General features: G+C 39.0%; 10 protein-coding genes across 10 annotated transcripts; 7 read left to right on the forward strand and 3 right to left on the reverse strand.

Annotated features, from left to right (window-relative positions):
* Positions 1-1,256: 1,256 nt before the first annotated feature.
* GCK72_018230 (uncharacterized protein) lies at positions 1,257-2,009 on the reverse strand (the record flags this gene model as incomplete). The annotated part of the gene is made up of 1 exon (XM_003103176.2): positions 1,257-2,009. The coding sequence occupies one exon, from the start codon at positions 2,007-2,009 to the stop codon at positions 1,257-1,259; it is 753 nt and encodes a 250-aa protein (XP_003103224.2).
* An 802-nt stretch (positions 2,010-2,811) lies between these two features.
* On the forward strand, positions 2,812-3,826 carry GCK72_018231 (uncharacterized protein; the record flags this gene model as incomplete). The annotated part of the gene is made up of 2 exons (XM_053732457.1): positions 2,812-2,902; positions 3,657-3,826. The coding sequence occupies 2 exons, from the start codon at positions 2,812-2,814 to the stop codon at positions 3,824-3,826; spliced, it is 261 nt and encodes an 86-aa protein (XP_053581370.1).
* Positions 3,827-4,120: 294 nt separating this feature from the next.
* Positions 4,121-7,811, forward strand: GCK72_018232 (uncharacterized protein; the record flags this gene model as incomplete). The annotated part of the gene is made up of 15 exons (XM_003114024.2): positions 4,121-4,189; positions 4,234-4,317; positions 4,363-4,690; positions 4,739-4,878; positions 4,933-5,061; positions 5,105-5,336; positions 5,384-5,609; positions 5,656-5,708; positions 6,098-6,252; positions 6,346-6,513; positions 6,565-6,805; positions 6,849-7,129; positions 7,176-7,410; positions 7,457-7,653; positions 7,728-7,811. The coding sequence occupies 15 exons, from the start codon at positions 4,121-4,123 to the stop codon at positions 7,809-7,811; spliced, it is 2,622 nt and encodes an 873-aa protein (XP_003114072.2).
* Positions 7,812-8,423: 612 nt separating this feature from the next.
* Positions 8,424-8,735, reverse strand: GCK72_018233 (uncharacterized protein; the record flags this gene model as incomplete). Its single annotated transcript, XM_003114189.1, has 1 exon — positions 8,424-8,735. One exon carries the CDS (start codon positions 8,733-8,735, stop codon positions 8,424-8,426), a length of 312 nt encoding a protein of 103 aa, XP_003114237.1.
* An 849-nt stretch (positions 8,736-9,584) lies between these two features.
* Positions 9,585-10,055, reverse strand: GCK72_018234 (uncharacterized protein; the record flags this gene model as incomplete). The annotated part of the gene is made up of 1 exon (XM_003114117.2): positions 9,585-10,055. One exon carries the CDS (start codon positions 10,053-10,055, stop codon positions 9,585-9,587), a length of 471 nt encoding a protein of 156 aa, XP_003114165.1.
* A 140-nt stretch (positions 10,056-10,195) lies between these two features.
* GCK72_018235 (uncharacterized protein) lies at positions 10,196-10,579 on the forward strand (the record flags this gene model as incomplete). The annotated part of the gene is made up of 1 exon (XM_003114163.2): positions 10,196-10,579. The coding sequence occupies one exon, from the start codon at positions 10,196-10,198 to the stop codon at positions 10,577-10,579; it is 384 nt and encodes a 127-aa protein (XP_003114211.1).
* A 1,578-nt stretch (positions 10,580-12,157) lies between these two features.
* On the forward strand, positions 12,158-13,508 carry GCK72_018236 (uncharacterized protein; the record flags this gene model as incomplete). The annotated part of the gene is made up of 4 exons (XM_003114318.2): positions 12,158-12,543; positions 12,591-12,950; positions 12,995-13,117; positions 13,163-13,508. 4 exons carry the CDS (start codon positions 12,158-12,160, stop codon positions 13,506-13,508), a joined length of 1,215 nt encoding a protein of 404 aa, XP_003114366.2.
* An 874-nt stretch (positions 13,509-14,382) lies between these two features.
* GCK72_018237 (uncharacterized protein) lies at positions 14,383-15,696 on the forward strand (the record flags this gene model as incomplete). The annotated part of the gene is made up of 5 exons (XM_053732458.1): positions 14,383-14,435; positions 14,521-14,631; positions 14,676-14,738; positions 14,787-15,529; positions 15,578-15,696. The coding sequence occupies 5 exons, from the start codon at positions 14,383-14,385 to the stop codon at positions 15,694-15,696; spliced, it is 1,089 nt and encodes a 362-aa protein (XP_053581371.1).
* Positions 15,697-16,139: 443 nt separating this feature from the next.
* Positions 16,140-16,412, forward strand: GCK72_018238 (uncharacterized protein; the record flags this gene model as incomplete). Its single annotated transcript, XM_003113915.2, has 1 exon — positions 16,140-16,412. One exon carries the CDS (start codon positions 16,140-16,142, stop codon positions 16,410-16,412), a length of 273 nt encoding a protein of 90 aa, XP_003113963.2.
* Positions 16,413-17,105: 693 nt separating this feature from the next.
* On the forward strand, positions 17,106-18,504 carry GCK72_018239 (uncharacterized protein; the record flags this gene model as incomplete). The annotated part of the gene is made up of 6 exons (XM_003114045.1): positions 17,106-17,156; positions 17,207-17,352; positions 17,398-17,599; positions 17,645-17,760; positions 17,815-18,311; positions 18,359-18,504. 6 exons carry the CDS (start codon positions 17,106-17,108, stop codon positions 18,502-18,504), a joined length of 1,158 nt encoding a protein of 385 aa, XP_003114093.1.
* Between the last annotated feature and the right edge of the window lie 94 nt (positions 18,505-18,598).

Raw genomic sequence — 18,598 nt, forward strand, 5'->3', positions numbered from 1 at the left:
TTCAAAATGAGAAGCCAGGCAATCTGCTTTTTCTTGGTCTGATTTCGCGTAGCAGCCGGGTAGAGGTTCTAGAGTAGGGATGAGAGTCTTTCTTGGTTTCAGAAGAAATTTGGCATAATGTGTAAAACGACTGGGGCCACGCGCTTTAAAATTTTGAAGTTCAAGGTTCCGTTGATATTTCAGTAACTTTTTGCGGTATTTGCGAGCAATGAGCACGTAGATCAAAAAGTCTTCCTTTTTACGGGAAGACGCAACTCTTTTGTGGAGAGATTCGGTCAGGTGCTTTAAGTTATTCAGATATTTGGGTAGATTATGGCAGCCAGTTGTCACTTTTTGGATAGGGACTGAGATGAGGAAGGCTTGACGCATATGAGTCAGAAAGGTTTCGAAAATTTGATCTATTGTGTTATTATCGTTGATGATGAGCCCCCAGTTAATTTTGTCGAGGTATTCGCAGCAAGCGAACCAGTTAATGTTCTTGTAATCGTAAAGTTCAGTGTATACTGGAACCTTTTCATGGAGTAGGTCTACTTGAAATGCAATTTTGCTGTGGTCGCTAGACCCGATTGGACTCGAAATGTAAAGGGTTAAGAGCGGAACATTAGAGAAAACAAGGTCAAGAATGTTTCCATTTCTAGTCGTGGAAGTAACGTATTGCTTTAGTTGATTACAGTTACAGAAGTCCAGTAGTATACTGCCTAGGCGGGTACTAGAAGTTGGCGTAGCGGAGGTCCAATCCACTTCCTTGATATTGAAGTCTCCCATGACTATAACTTGGCCTGGGTGGTCAGTGAGATCAGATATTTTGTTTAATAAGGACAATGAGTTACGGTGGGAGCAGTTAGGGACGCGATATACATTAATTACACGAGTGGGCGCGACATTATTTAGTAAGTCTATGGCCAGTATCTCATAGGCAAGTGTTTTGGATTCAGCGGTAATTAATTGACTAGAAATTTCATTTTTGATTATCGTGCACACGCCTCCCCCTTTTTTAGAATCAGACCGGTCGGCACGGTACAACGTGTAAGCCGGATGGGAGCCTGTTATTATTGTGTTGTCTGTTGTGCTGTGGAGCCATGTTTCTTGTAGGGCAATAATATCATAATAAGTGCTTGTTAATAGCGCGCCTAGTTCTAACCTGTTAGCTTTGACTGACCGAATGTTTGAAGATAGAAAATTAAGCATCAAATTTGGAGGGAGAGACTGCGGAGATGAAAACGTGGATATACTAGAGAAGGGACGTGGGTAGCCTATTAGTTTTTTGGAGCTGGGGTCACGTTAACAGAAGAACTAGCGGGGGGGTCAATTATCATTTCTTCCGAATTTGCACTACTTGGGATAACTTGCGACTGTTTAATTTTCTTCCTTTCCTCTCGAAACTCTTCCAACTCCTGCTTGCTCATACTTCTGCGAATGTAGACCGGGGGATGACCTCTAGTATCAAATGACTTGAGCTGTGGAGCGACTTTCAGCAATTCCCTCTGCATTTGGCTGCTCGCCAAAACTAACTTGAGAAGACGCGGTTTTCCATCGGATCTTTCCTTGCCCATTCTGTAAAGTGCCATCGGCTGACATCCCAAATTCAGGTGACGAAGGAGGATGTTGACCGAGGTGACATCTAACATGTTTCTTTCGTGCTGAAAATAAGACTTTGATTCCGGGATGTTCAGCAGCACCACCGATCTTCTCCGTTCTTTGGCTTCCGCGGGATCCTCTTCTTCGCCGCCTTTCCTCGACTTCTGAATAGTCCCCTCGATTTCCTTTAACTTATTCTGCTGCTTCAACAGTTCCACTTCGAGTTGCTGGATTACGACTTTCGACGACTCCGAAAGCTTATCCAATGTGGCCAGATTCTTCTCGATAGCACGGTCGACCGCCTTGTCCAACAAATCAGAGAACTCTTTCGAGCGAAAGTACTCCCTTATATGATTGACGTGGTCCATCGAAACTCCTCCTGACTCCAACTTTTTCTTCTTGTTGTTTGGTTTTATGGACGAGGAAGACATGCGTAACTTCGTAAAGTGAACGGAAGAATAACAACTGAAAAAAGGCGAGAATCATAAGACTTCTGAAAAAAATGCTATCAAAATCTGGAAAATTTCTGAAGTAACGAAGAGTTGAAAACTTGAGAGTTCTACCAAAGATTTCTGGATATCTGGTCTTTGTTTTTTTGTATGAAATTTCGAATTTGAATACTGGATATGATCTTCTCTACTTTTCTGTGCTTCTACCAGAAGAATTCGGTCTTGATATTTTCTCCCCAAAAAGAAATAGAAAACTCAAAGACCATCACTTGTTATTTTACTTGTTAAAATAAATCCTTCTGTTTTCAGAACAAGAAGGAAAACAAAAGTATCTGCTCTGTGAAAACCAAAAACAATCGGTGACTCGTCTGCAATGGTGCAATGGAGAAACGGATTGTGCTGATGGATCCGATGAGAAATACTGTTATTAATTAGCTCACAATTGCCTTATTTATTTCCACTTAATTTATCAATAAATCGCTCAATCAATCATATTTGCTTCTTGGAATAGAATTTAACTATTTGGCAAAGCGATTAGTTTCTTTTCAAAGAGTTTCGTTATAGAAAGAGAGAGAAAGAAAGAGAATTGTAGGACTGGTTATTGTCCAATGTCTCTTTCTCTCTTTCTATTATTGTCATCTCTCTACTCTTTTTTTAACTTTGACACCGAAAGTCAGTCACTTTCAACCTCATGAGTACAGTCACCTCCCTAACGGTTTTGTCTCTTCTAATCCTATTTCCATTGAGTTCTCTGTCATTGGAATGCATCAATTCAACGTCTTATATGGATAGAGTACTCGTCAAACCGAGAAGCTCAGAATGTCGTCTGAAGACAGCACTTTGTGTGAAAACAATGCAGATTAGTCAGAATACAGGTTAGTATCCTCGTGTTATGAAAGTTAATGGATTGCAGGTCAATGAAAAACAAGGACATTAGTCACTGCTTCTAGATAACTTTTCAAGCTGAAAGTGTACTGAAAACATACTTCGGATGTGAAGCATATTTCCAGTCATCTCTAGTTTTCAATATCTTGTTTTTCATCTCGATACAATCATAATGTTTCCCAGAATATTCAGCAGTCTCCGATGAAAAGATTATACAATACATTAGTTCCGACTGTAAATGTTTGTTTTCACACAATAGGATTAGTCTAGAATCAAATTTTTGGGAATGGAAAAACAAGATGAGAGGGTGGATTTGTTTTCAATTTGAAAGATTAGAGAATTCCGTACTCTAACAAGCATGACGGAATCTCATTTTTTGAATTTTGAGCTCCATAAATCACTCCAAGGCATTTGTCTTATTAGATCAACATTCGAAAAACAACCATCTAATTGACCTGTGTTCAGTGCTCAACCCAACAATGTTGACTTGTCTGTCTATTGGAGCAAACACAGTAATGGCATTGAATGCGAGAGATTAAATTTTGGAAGTTCTCTGTTTCCATTTCCATTCATAACTTCACTTTCCGTTTGTCTCTTCTCGTATTTTGAATAGATCAGTGTCGAAATACTAAATGTCAAAAGTCAAATAACTGTCTCTGAGTGCACATGATCTGGGGTGGATAATCTGAACATCGGTCACAAGTACCCACAAAGTTTATCGACTAATCTATCGTACCGTTCCAGACGGCACTCCAAAAGTATTATCCATTCATCGGGAATGTTTCGAACTTGAGCCGCCGCAAGCATATAGAGAAGGGAGAGGATGTGTTGACTCGTATGACGATGATGATCCGATTTCCAGAAGACTCGGTTGGTTGACTGAGGGAATAACAAGTTGTTTGTTGAACTGTTAAGTTGACCAATCAATGTTGTTTTTTCGGGGAGATAGGTTGAAAAAGACAACAAAAAACGTATAAAACTCTTATCAGGTAGTAAAGTTTGGTGAAATCAATTAGAGAATCTAATTGAATGGAAAAGAGAAGAGAAATAGAAATCGAAAGAAATCAAACATTTTCAGGGCCACATTTGATCACGTGCTTCTGTTCTTCTGATTTATGCAACTTCTAAAATATTGCTTCCTGGTTTTTATTTTATTGGACTTTGGTTTAATATGTCTTTCATTACAAATTCTTGTATATTCTCCACGAATGATACCAAGCCACGTGGCATTTGTAGCAAACATTGCGAATTTGCTTGGTCATAGAGGTCACAAAGTGGTGAGTTAGCTGCCCATTAAAATTTAATCAACCCAAAATTTCAGATAGTTATAGATAATGTACTCAGAAATGAGATTTCAAATAAATTTGACTTGAATGCAGTTGAGAAGGTTATCGAAGTTAAAACGGTTAGCATTTTCTAACAAATAACCTATAATTCTAGAATTTGTCAGGCAGAAAATGTCGTCAAATTGCTCACGAATCAGAATATTCCACTGAAATTTTGGAATATGAGAAACGAGCCAAATGAGCAGAAAGAGGTGATGAAGAATCTTGGAGAGCTTTTTCTGGAGCAGTGTAAATATTTGATGGGGGGAAAGGAGATATTCGAAGAGTTGAAAAATTATGAATTCGATTTTGGAATTCATGAAGTGTTCGATGTGTGTGGAATTGGAATATTCGAGAAATTAGGAATAAGAAAATCAGTGATTCTGTCTTCAACTGGAATGAGAGACATTGTTAATGAAGCACTTGGAATTTCAGGTCCACTTCAAGATTCTTGTAAGTTTCCAGATTGAGAGTTTAAACGTTCTAAACAGGATTTTTCAGCCATTCTATCGGATTACGGTAGCCATGTTCCATTTTTTGGTTTACGGAGAAATCTTCAATTTCACTCTGCATGGAGGAACTTTTTCGAAATTCAGAGTAAGCAATTGGAGTCTTCTTTCCACCTCAATACGAGTTATGAGGTTTGAACCAAGAATTGTATCGGGTCGTTTTTTTGATCATGTGTACTACTTCAGAATCTTCTACGGTACAGTAACCTGATGTTTTTGAACACCCACGAACTTACGGACTGCCAGAGACAGTGGAATCGAAAAATACATGAAATTGGAGGAATCTCATTCAAAACTCCCAGTTCTCTTGATAAGGTTAGTCATTTGATTGAATTCTCAAATGCCAATTTCTGTCCAGAATTATATTAGCCTGTTTGCCAAGTACACCAACGTAATCCTTGTTTCGTTTGGGACTACGACACCTTCTTTTTTGATGCCTGAAAAGTACAAGACTACATTTATGAAAGTGTTCAAGAAGTTTCCAAACACTTTATTCATTTGGAAATATGAGAAAGAGGATGCATTTACAAACAAGAACTCAAATGAAAATGTGATCTTTGAGAAATATGTCCCGCAAGTTGATATGTTAGGTAAGAAGTTGTCTGAAGCATTTCTAATCTGAACTGAGATATTTTAGAATCTGGAAAAATCTCACTTTTCATTACACACGGAGGTCAGAATAGTCTTCTTGAAGCCTTTCATTCGAACACCCGCACTCTCATAATCCCATTATTTGGTGACCAACATAGAAACGCTCGAATCTCTTTGGAGAATGGGTTGAGTCATGTACTGAAAAAAGAAGATCTGTCGAACCAGGAAGTAGTCGAGGAAGCAATAAAACAAGGGTTGGATGGGGACAAAAAGTAAGTTGATAAAAACGAAAAAAGGTTCCAAACTTGTTTATTTCAGGTTGTCGGACGGTTTACAACGAGTTTCTATCAACTTGAAAAATGCAAAACAAAGTTCAGAGACACTTTTAATTAGAACCATCGAATCCACTTATACAGACATTCAATCACCTCCAAACTTCGAATTCAATCCCAAATTGTACTCTGCGGACGTCATTCTCATGTTCATAGACTCATCGTTTCTGTTTTTTGTAATTCTATTTTTCTACTTTTTAATGAGAAAACGGTTTTTATAAAAAAAATGTTTTGTATTCATGCTTCAATGATTTCTGAACACATTGAAAAATAATTATGGAGCACATTCGAAAAGACTTTGTTACTTTGGCTTATTTGTGTTTCTTGATACAAGAAACCTCTCAACATTCAATTAGTTTCATTGCTCCGCCTAATCCATTTTCCCCCGTATAAATACCTCGATTTGTTGCAAGAGTAAGTTCATTCAGGTGTCGAGATGTTGTCGGTTTTCATGTGTCTCAGTATATTATGCCTTCACGGTTCGGCCCTTGATATTCTGGTTTATGCTCCGAGAATGATGCAGAGTCATGTGTATTTCACGGCAAGGATTGCTAATGTACTCGCTGCGAAAGGGCATAAAGTGGTAGGTCAACTGGATTTAATAGTAAAAAGCCAATGAAACAAAATATATCACAGCAAACTAATAATAGATTTGGATCTATGACTAATATTTCAGACTGTAATTGATAACATCTTCCGATACGATGTGGACAACGAGCTCTCTTCGGACATTGATCACATTTTGAGTGTTGAACCTAGTCCTGAAGTCACTAAACTTCTGAATACTGGAAGTTTACCCACAATCCTATGGAACTCGAAAGCATTGCCTGAAGAACAGAGAGCTGTCAGTCAATTCAACTAGGAATTAAAAAAAAAATTACTTTCTAAATTTTAGATAATGGAAGGACTTGGCCATATTCATCGTCTTCAATGTACCCACCTCATTGAGAATAGTACACTGATTCCCAAACTGCAAGAAATGAAATTTGACTTTGCCATCCACGAAGTCTTCGATTCTTGCGGAATCGGTATTCTGGAGGTCATTGGAATTGAGAAGACAGTGATTGTATCATCAACAGGACCAATGGACGTTGTTCCAATAACACTTGGAATATCAGACACCTTGAATACTCCTTGTAAGTTGAATAGAACTGATATTGTCGGCAATTAAATTTTCAGCTCTCTTATCCGATTACGGTAGCTTCCTCTCGTTCCCCGAAAAACGTCGGAATCTGAAGTTTTTGTCTGGAATGCTGAATTTTCATGAAATGCAAGAAGCAGTGATTGGTCCTCTATTCAGAAAATATCATGGATTGAAAAAGTCATTTGGAGAAATAATGAGACAAACTAATCTCCTTTTTTACAATATTCATGAAGGATCGGATGGAATGAGAATGAGAGGAAGAAGAAGTTTTGATATTGGTGGAATTGCATTCAAAGACCAGAAAAACTTGACAGCAGTGAGTTTTCTCATGTCGAATTATTCATACTATTCAAGAAATTCAGGAGTATCAAAGTCTTCTGTCCGATCCTCGGCCAAAAGTACTCGTATCATTTGGAACGGCTGCTACGTCCTCTCACATGCCTCAAAATCTGAAAGTATCTCTTCTAAAAGCAATGAAACAAATGAAAGATGTCTTGTTTATTTGGAAATATGAAATGGAAGATGAATTCACGAAATCAGAAGAGATGACGTCGAATGTGATTTTCAAAAAGTTCATGCCCCAGACTGATTTATTAGGTTAGTTTGAGGGACATTGAGTTAATGGTAACGATTAATTTTTCAGCAAGTAAGAAAATTGATCTTTTCATAACTCATTGTGGACAGAATAGTTTACTTGAAGCTTTTCATGCTGGGGTTCGAGTACTAGCAGTTCCGTTATTCGGAGATCAACATCGAAATGCACAACTTGCTAAAGAGAATGGGTTGATTGAAGTTCTACCAAAAGTAGATATCGAAACATCCTCAAAAATAGTGAAGGCTGTGAGAAACTCGCTGCTTCCAAATGAAAGGTTCAATCAGAGAAAAGATTTAGAAAAGAAAATGTATTGTTACAGAATCCAGAACAATCTTATCCACGTATCATCACTACTCCGAAATTCAAAAAAGAACGCCGAAAACTTGCTTGTTTCGACAATTGAGACAATATACTCAACTGATTCACTGCCAAATTTCTCAAAGTTTCCACAAAACTACCATCCAAACACCTTAATTCGTGTGATTGATTGTGCAGTTGCCTTTTTATTAATTTTAGTAGTGTTTTCAATTGCGAAACGATTAAAAAAGATTATATCATAATGAGAACTTTTGATGTATTTTTTTTCAAATTTTGACAAAGCCATATTTTTGAATAAATCATTTTATTTTTAAACAATTTTCATGTGTGCCAGAAAGCCTCAGTATTTGAAAAAAGTAGACGTAGTGGATAGACGAGAGTTGAAAAGAAAACATCATCTTTTGCCGGATCCATGACGTGACCGAGTGCGCGTGGCATACTGTGCCGAGATGACCCAAGCCCAGAAAGTAAGAAGCGACCATTTTCAGAAACAGACATTCTCTTGCACACTTTTTGGACATAAACTGATTTTGTGGGTAAAGAAGAGTACTAGAAGAAATAGAAGAGAAACATTAAACTGAAAATATTTATTAGAAAAAAACAATATTAAAATGAGGATTACATAAGATTTGTGGCCCTAAAGAGGACCGTTGGGTTCGGTTGATTTTTTGTAAGAAAACGGTAAAGATAACTGAAATTATCCTCCGAATCCGTACAGGGTTCTTCCTTGACGTTTCAAAGCATAGACTACGTCCATGGCAGTGACGGTCTTTCTCTTGGCGTGCTCGCAGTAGGTGACGGCATCACGGATGACGTTCTCAAGGAACACTTTCAGAACTCCACGAGTTTCTTCGTAGATGAGTCCAGAAATACGCTTGACTCCTCCTCGTCTGGCGAGACGGCGAATTGCTGGCTTCGTGATTCCTTGGATGTTGTCACGAAGAACTTTGCGATGGCGCTTGGCACCTCCTTTTCCGAGGCCTTTTCCTCCCTTTCCACGTCCGGACATGTTGAATGCGATTGATTGAAGACTCACAAGTGAGATACTGTTGGTACAGTAGTCGTTCCTTATATACTAGATCCCACTCCAGAAGGCGGAGTCAGATGCAACCACTCTGTGGGGACACATTTCACCTCTTCCGACTGCGTCCGAATAACCTCTTCTTCTGTTTGACTAAGACCACGCCTCTCCACCGGAGAGTGTACCTTTCCGAATATACTGAATTAAACAAAATATCTATCGGATTCTCATCTTTTTGCATGCCTTGTACCAAGCAAACCGCCCGCAAATCAACAGGAGGAAAGCTTCAAGAATCATGTTGGTCACTGAGCTTGCTCGCAAAACTTTCGCAGCTAACACAGAAAAATGGAGCCACGTCGTTATCGTCCAGGAACAGTCGCTCTCCGTAAGATCAGACGTTCAAACCACTGTCAAACGGTTAAAGAATCATGAAATAACTATAAAATACCTGGAGAATAATTTTCAAACTATCCCAAATGAGTTTACTGTATTGCCGAAACAACTACTTAAGGTATACATAGTTCCCATTCGTTCATACCCTGGATTCAATAATTCGAAGTTAACCTCGTAAGATAACTCTAGCGTAAAAGCAGGAATATTTTGAGACTTCAGTTTTTTCACCATAATTTCTTCTGAAGTTTAATATCGGAAGAGATTAGAATTCAATTCAACAGGTCACATTTATTCAGATTGTTGTAATTTTCAAAACAAGTTTCACCTGTAAATAAAGAGTAAAAAACAATATATTTATTGAACAATGAATTAATCGGATTTTGGTATATATGTGGCCCTAAAGAGGGCCGTTGGGTTCGGTTGGTTTCGCTTTCAGCTAACAGCTTACTTGCTGGAGGTGTACTTGGTGACAGCCTTGGTTCCCTCAGAGACAGCGTGCTTGGCGAGCTCTCCTGGAAGAATCAAACGAACAGCGGTTTGAATTTCGCGGGATGAGATGGTCGATCTCTTGTTGTAGTGAGCAAGACGAGATGCCTCGGCGGCGATGCGCTCGAAAACGTCATTGACGAACGAGTTCATGATCGACATAGCCTTGGAAGAGACTCCAGTGTCTGGATGAACCTGCTTGAGTACACGGTAGATGTACACAGAGTAGGACTCCTTACGGGCGTGCTTTCTCTTCTTTCCGTCCTTTGGCTTGGTGACGGTCTTGGCGGCTTTCTTGGCTCCTTTAGCAGATGGCTTTGGTGGCATGGTGAGAGATGGGACTTGATGACAAGTGTAAGGTATTGGGTTGTGTCCGATCTTATTTGAATTGTTCTCCGGTGGGGAGGCGGGGATTCTGTGGGGACACATCTCCTCTTCTTCGACACTCCGAGTATTCTGCCTATTCCTCTTCGTCTCAGTCTCCACCCACCCACCGGACAGATACACAAATAGGCAGTGGTCTCCTTCTATACCTCACAGATTCTACATCTACCAACTCATCATCAACCATGTCTGGACGCGGAAAGGGAGGAAAGGCAAAGACCGGAGGAAAGGCCAAGTCTCGCTCATCAAGAGCCGGACTCCAATTCCCAGTTGGACGTCTTCATCGTATTCTCCGTAAAGGAAACTACGCTCAACGTGTTGGAGCTGGAGCCCCAGTTTACCTAGCTGCCGTTCTCGAATACCTCGCTGCTGAGGTTCTCGAGTTGGCTGGAAACGCTGCCCGTGACAACAAGAAGACCAGAATTGCCCCAAGACATCTTCAACTTGCCGTCCGTAACGACGAGGAATTGAACAAGCTGTTGGCTGGAGTTACTATCGCCCAAGGAGGAGTTCTTCCAAATATCCAAGCTGTTCTTCTCCCAAAGAAGACTGGAGGAGATAAGGAATAAGAACCTTCTTTAACCACATTTACCGAACCCAACGGCCCTCTTTAGGGCCACAAATAGACTTAGAATCCATTAAGATTTAGGAATGAATAAAGTTGTATTTCCAGTTTTCTTTATCGTTAAGCCTTGGTGTTAATGCAGACCTACAGTAGCCGTTTGTTCTAAAATAAATTGATTCAGATCATTCAAATTTTAGGGAAATAATGAATTTTATCTCGTTATCTCACGTATTTCAGCTTTATACAGTTACATCTTGATGTAAATCTATTTTTACTACGATCTTAAAGGCGCATCAATGAAAACTGTGAAAGGTCTCGAACCGCGGCGCTTCTTCAACCGCGAAACGATTACAGAAAAAAAAACATTTCGTTTCACTTCAAAATACCATCATCAAAAAACAAAACTATGTCAAAATTTGGAGATGTAATGATGTCGAGCAACGAAATAGAACGTAAGTGATTATAAACAACTTAAAAAACGAATAATTTGTCACTGCGCAGTGCCTACTCAGGCAACTCAATATCAATCTAATTAGACGCGGCATCAGTTAGATTAGCTTGAATGTTGGCATGATTAGATTAATGCCGCGTCTAATTAGATTGATGAGCAATCTTGTAAGATTAATGCGCCGTCTCATTAGATTAGGGTGAAATCTTGTGTAACTTGTGATAAAATTTGAAAGTTCTTTAGGTAAAAAAGAAATAGTACATTTATTCAAATTAAAAACAAGAGTTTTTACAATCGAATGTACAAAAAATATAGAAAATTATACAGAAAATAAAAATTAGAAACTAGTCGAAAATCCATTGCAATGGAAGTGGAAAAAGTCCTCGTTGTTTTCTGCCCCGCTGCTGTCCATTGTCGTCCGGACGTCCACTCAGCGAATTTTGCTGTAAAATGAACGAAATTACCAAAAAACTGTTTGATTTCGGAACTCACAAAAGACTCTTTTTCGAAGCTTGTGTAGAAAGCGCTGATGTTGAAGAAGTAGACATTTATACCTGAGCAATGAACTATTATGCACGGCTAATTGAAAGCGATACAATTTGCTTACCAAAGAATTTATTCATGATTTAATCGCAATGTTGCCTTTTCTTCCAAACCAAATTGAAGTCGTGGAAGAGTGAAGACTGCAGTTGAAGACTTGAAGAGCCATAGAAACCGAAAAATACAATTTTTAATAATGGAAAATCGTGAAAAAGTCGATAAAACCGCAAACGAAATTAGTTTGCAACGATTTCAGACTTTCGAGACATAAATAGAGAATTAAAACATAGAAAAAAAAACATTAAAATAAAAATTGAAAGAAATTTTGCGCGTTTTGTACTGACTTATTCTTAGATCCTTGGCGCGAACGAAGTGTGCGCAAGCAAAATCCACTAATCTAATGAGATTGAGATTAGATTGATGCGGTTGTAGGATTAGACTGATATTGAGTTGCCTGAGTATGTTGTTTTTTCTGTGACCGGACATGTTCCAAAAGTCAATATTTCAGGGTATTTCTTTATCTCTCTAAAACCTAAAAAAAAACAGTGAAAATCCGAAGCTTTCCAAATGTAACTGTTAACAACAATCGATATAATGTTAGCACGATCTTCAAAAAAAACCTTATGGGGTTATTCACCTCAGGAAAAAACGTTTTTTCCGGAGGTGAATAAGCCCATTACTCTTATTTTTACAGAAAGCAACGATCCGGCCGGTCAACGAGCATTCTTGATCAGACATCTCAACAATGTCACGAACGAAACGTTGAAAATAACAACACACAACGTGCTTCGACCAAACTTCACTATTTATCCAACATTGAATAAAACGTCGCAAAATGCGGCCGACGAATTGGCGGAAGTTGTTCACGAGAACGTTGACGAATTCTTGGAAGGCATCAATGTCAACAGTCTTATTGCACTTGTTTCCACAAATGTCGATCCTTCCAAAAAAATTCCAATCGTGAATCTCGCCATCCAGTGGTAAGAGAAGCTTCTTTAGACCTAATTAAGCTATTCTTGTTTTTCAGGCTTCGCAAAAACGAAACCGATGGGAAAATTCTGAATTATCTTCTGATGAGCATCAGTCTCAATTTCTTCACGGTTGCACAAATCGGAAGAATTCGTCTTGCTGTATTTTTATATCTTACTTCTCCCGAGCTCAAAGAATTTTATGATATTCATCTAAGAAAATGTGGAAACATTTTCATTCACCGAAAGCTGGGTATTTCTGGAGACCCGTCTGACGCCGATTTGTACAACGATGAGGAGACACAAGTGAAGTATTGCAATGCAGTCAATAAGGTCACAGATGAATATATCAATCCTTGCTGGCCTCAAGGAACTGAACGACAAGAGAGAGAGGGACCAACCGAAATGAAAAGAAGAAGGTCAGCTAAAAACTAAATTAAAGTACAAAACTAGTGCATTTCAGACAACTTCTCGTCGAATTCGCACCTGTTCTAGATTTGAAGAATCCTATTTACAAATGGGATTTTAAAAATCGAGTTGATCCGAATATCAGAGAATTCGATAGCGTTTCGAAGAATGAAAAACGGTCAGTGTTAACTTTCAAAGTATATAAACAATGAATTCCTTGCAGATCCGAACTTCAAAGTAATAACTTGGTTAGCCCGCCGAAGGAGAACATCGTCAAAGGAGACGACGAAAAAGTTTCTACTCCAGAATATCGTCACAAGTCGGATAATCATCATCATCTATACAATCGATACGATAAGCAGAGGAGAACGAGAAAGAACAGAATGAATGGCGAATGGAAAAATGACTGCTTCAGTTCTCAACAGTTTTCATCAGTCAATAATGAGACTGAGAACAATATTTACGAGCCCGAGAACTGGGATTCCCACAAGATGCTTACTGATGAACTCAGTTTTGGAGATTCCAATGACTTCGGAAGCAGCCAAGAAGATTTGGATAATTCCTTCTAAACAGTGCGACTCCTCAAAACTTATTCAATAAACAAATTGATGACTTTCTGTTCATGGATTCATCACTTTCATATTATTTCTTGTTTCATTTATGTTTTGCATCCGTTCATGTTGTCACTACCACTCTCCAACTCCCGAAACTCCACGATGTACGAATTATTTTCTACGTTTTTCACGATGTCTTTATTGTTATGTTTTCAAAAATTAATAAAGTCGGTGAGTTCAACTAGCGCCTACTTAGTGGATTTATCATCGTATTCAAAAGATTATTCATACTATGAATGTGGTGACCAGAGAACCATAAGCGATGAAAGCATGTAATAAGAAAGATCTAACAAGATTATAAATAGGACTTGCTGTATTTTCCAGACTTTCGGTTTTCTAGGTTCTCTATTTTGTAGCGAGTTTTATTTTGTAAGTTCTATTTTCCCGCGTTCAAAAACCGAGTACCACGGGAATCTGTCGTAATATATTATACGCGTAATTGTACCGTCTCAATTTTGATTGGAATTTAAAGGTTCAAAGACAAAGATGTTGGCCGCGTCTCATTACGAAAGCGATGACTACTGTACTTTTGCGCGAGAAAAAAACTTGCGAACAAAAAATCAGGCTTTGATCTAATGAAAATTGTCGGTTCCCGCGAAATTTGTATTACAAAAATGGCGGGAAACTTTCTCTCTCTCTCGCTTCGTTATGTCATTTGCCTCACGAAAGTAGCCATTTTCATAGAATTTACTCATTCTTCTCCGTTCTTTTTATACTTTCTGTTTTTCTATCACTTTTCTGTGGAACCCGACATGTTTCCTATTTTTCGATACTCTTCGAGTCTTCTTTCCTTTTGTAGTCTTTAAAATATCAATTTGTTGTTTTCAGAATGCAAAACACGCAGTCATCACATACTAACTTCGGTCCAGGAGCATCAGACCTGTAAGTGTCCTAAAGTGATTTCCCGTCAGCTTTTCGGCCTTTCTTTTTGTCTTTCTTCTGCTTTTTAATGTGCCTTTCTTTTCAGATCACAACTCATGAACACCATGTGCAGCGCGAATCCCAAAGAACCAGTGTTCACGATGCCAATATCGGTCAAACCGAAAACTCGCGAACCGGATTCGTTCACTGATAACAGGTAGATTTTATTGTAAGCTTCTTCACATCAGGTTTATTTTTCAGAATATATGTCAGCAACATACCGTTCTCATTCCGAGAGCAAGACCTGGCTGCAATGTTCTTCACGTAAGAGCCCACTTCGCCACGTCGTCCAACAAACTGTTCATTTTTCAGATACGGCAGAGTTCTCAGCGTGGAAATTGTCACAAACGACCGTGGGTCAAAAGGGTTTGGTTTTGTAACCCTCGATTCAATCGAATCATGCGAAAGAGCACGCGCTGCTCTTCACGAATCTCACGTTCAAGGGAGAATAATAGAGGTCAGAAGAGCAACTCCAACCAGAAGGAAGCTCATCAATAATCCACAAAATGAACTTCTACCCCCTCCGAAGTTGTGTGTCGACCTTCGTGCTCCACACAATCAATGGCGAACCGAGCCAAATAACCATCTTCCCTTCTTTCACAACGATGAAAACTCGTCAAGGTTTCCAGCTGCCGGGTTCATGATGGCGCCTTTCCAAGATGCGACTCGTTTCACACAAAGCTCCTCCAGATCTCCGTTTGCTGAGCTCAACTTCAAGCAAGCACCGCTTCGCTGTATGAAACACAGTGAGCTGAAGTTGTCATCAGCTGGTGACTATTTCTGCAAGAATGGTGAACCAACAACGGAGAACAGTCTACTCATGTGTATGCATGGACAGAACACCTCGTGTCGCAGCAAGGATTCCACAAACCACGAGTTGTCAGATGTTGAGCAGAACTCGATGTTCCCTAATCATCTTCACGATCAGATTACTGCTCTTCTCGACACTTCCAACCATTACGGATCTGCCAACAACAGTGCCAGCCAGAAAAGACCTCCGTCTGTGACTTCGTCTGGTTCAGGGATGAGATCGTCGGAAAGCGAGCCAGCTTCAGGTATTTCCTAGAACATTGCAGATCTATTCTAATGAGATATAATTTCAGATGAAGAGCTCCAATGGACACCCAACTGCAGCCCAGATCTCCTTGCCTCACTCTACGAAGGATCGACATCATTCCATGGAAAATTGGCTTCGCCAAGCAGAGGACCATCAGCACATTGAGTGAATGTAACGGCTTCCAACACTCATTTAACTAACTGCGTGTTTTGCATTCTCCCACCAATATCACCTTTTCTCACTCCTACCAAATGATTTACCCCCGTTAAATAGCTTTACGGAATCTTCTTGTACAGCGACATTTGTTGTCTCTGTCAAATGATTCTTGCCTAAATTGCCAATTCCCTGTAATATTTTTTATGTCGACCCGGTGATATTTTGTAGGAATGCTCACAGCATTGCCGCCTATTTTGCCATCTCACACACACACTCAACACTAGCACGCTCTTTAAAATGGGATCATCCCACACTTTCCCCGATTAACCTTGCTTGCAACATTGAATGTGTCATATCATTTTTCCAGTTTGTATTTTACTTTTACTGTTTAGCAGTTATTTTTGCATTCTTGTTCTGCTCTCACTTCATAAAGAGCTTTCTTTTACAGCCAAATGATTTTTCAAAAACTATTGCAAAACGGAAAATCAATTCATCTATACAATCGATACGATAAGCAGAGGAGAACGAGAAAGAACAGAATGAATGGCGAATGGAAAAATGACTGCTTCAGTTCTCAACAGTTTTCATCAGTCAATAATGAGACTGAGAACAATATTTACGAGCCCGAGAACTGGGATTCCCACAAGATGCTTACTGATGAACTCAGTTTTGGAGATTCCAATGACTTCGGAAGCAGCCAAGAAGATTTGGATAATTCCTTCTAAACAGTGCGACTCCTCAAAACTTATTCAATAAACAAATTGATGACTTTCTGTTCATGGATTCATCACTTTCATATTATTTCTTGTTTCATTTATGTTTTGCATCCGTTCATGTTGTCACTACCACTCTCCAACTCCCGAAACTCCACGATGTACGAATTATTTTCTACGTTTTTCACGATGTCTTTATTGTTATGTTTTCAAAAATTAATAAAGTCGGTGAGTTCAACTAGCGCCTACTTAGTGGATTTATCATCGTATTCAAAAGATTATTCATACTATGAATGTGGTGACCAGAGAACCATAAGCGATGAAAGCATGCATGCTTAAGCATGTAATAAGATAGATCTAACAAGATTATAAATAGGACTTGCTGTATTTTCCAGACTTTCGGTTTTCTAGGTTCTCTATTTTGTAGCGAGTTTTATTTTGTAAGTTCTATTTTCCCGCGTTCAAAAACCGAGTACCACGGGAATCTGTCGTAATATAATACACGCGTAATTGTACCGTCTAGACGGCCGTCTCAATTTTGATTGGAATTTAAAGGTTCAAAGACAAAAATGTTGGTCGCGTCTCATTACGAAAGCGATGACTACTGTACTTTTGCGCGAGAAAAAAAACTTGCGGACAAAGAATCAGGCAACCGAGTTGTAACCAGTGTTTCACCCGAAACATCGCCTTCATTTCTCGACAAAAATGTCGGAACATATACAAATGAAGATAGTTGCAGATTTGAAGTTTCCTTCAGTGAGTTTTCGTACTAATATAGCCAATCGAAATGTTTTATATAATTTCAGATCGTATTTTCTCCAATCGCCACTTCATCGCCAAAATTGACCAGAATGCGTGCGCCAATTCGTGATCAATCTTGGACGTCGTCATCAGATGAATCTGTTGGAAATGTGACCAGTCGTCTCCTCTCAGGAATCAACGAATCGCATATGTAATGATTGCCGAAAATATCATCAGATAATGCGTTTTTTTTCAGGGATACTTCGAAAATGGGTGATGTTAGTGCTTCTTCATCTTGTTCCATGTACACGGCCCTGGAATTCGTGGATCCAACAGCCTTCAAAAAGAAAACAATGAACGAAGTAATCACTCGGGAAGAACTTCGATCTGCGATTTCTGATTTTAAAATGAAAGAAGACAACTATTCGAAACAAGAAGCCGACTTGTATGCCACTGTGGTAAGTGTAGTTTATTTTTATTCTGCGAAAAATATCCCGTTTTAGGTAACTGAAAGGCTATTGTGGACAGCGTGTCGAACTTGGAGCGGAATGATACCCGTCGAAGAAAAGGATGATCTCAACAAGTATATACGCTATGCTTGTGAAGACTTTTACATGAGGTGAGTTAACTAACATAGTAGTGAGGTTCTAGATAATCATTAAAAAAATTTCAGATGCACTGGTCAGCTTTGTACAGATGAACTTCAACACATCAACTTGAACGGAAAATATGACTGGCAATCTGTGGCTCTTTACTGCTACGAAAAGGGAATGCCTCCTCAAATTATTGATAGAATTTTCGCCAAAAATCTCGTGCGACGGACAACCGGAAATTACTTGGATAATATGGAGATGACATGGTTGATATTTGCAATGATTGGAACCGATGAAATGCAATCTATTGAGTATTGGTTCAGGGTGCTTGATGTTCAATCTGTCGGTGTTCTATCATTCACTGATCTCGAATTTTTCTATGAACAGATTACCCAATATCTTGCTAAAGATAATGTGACATCCCTACCGTTTCCTCATGTGATTGCACAGTTTATTGATATTCTTGGAACCAGTGAATGGACTTTGAGATCATTCAAAAAGAATATCAAACTCGTATTCAGAGTCATAAATGGATTCGTTAACGCTATCCGTTTTTTGGAGCAGGAAATCAATGAGAGTAGGTTTCTTTCTCTTCTCTTCGTAAATTATCTCAAATAATTCCAGAAACGAATGGCGAGCGGGTCGATGACGAAGAGTTTGGACAGGGGCACCGGACACGTTGGCAACGGTTGATTGACCACGAGTATGACGACTTCTATCACCAAAACAATTCCTCATCATCTCCCGAATCGTCTTCAATCACCAATTGATGAGCTCTGTTGACAAAAAACTAATGCACTGTATTATCATGTAGAATAATCAATCCCACTTTCTTTTTTAATTGCTTGACACAATTCATTATTT

The sequence above is a fragment of the Caenorhabditis remanei genome, chromosome V (genome assembly GCF_010183535.1).
Source record: "Caenorhabditis remanei strain PX506 chromosome V, whole genome shotgun sequence".
NCBI classification, from domain to species: Eukaryota; Metazoa; Nematoda; class Chromadorea; order Rhabditida; family Rhabditidae; genus Caenorhabditis; species Caenorhabditis remanei.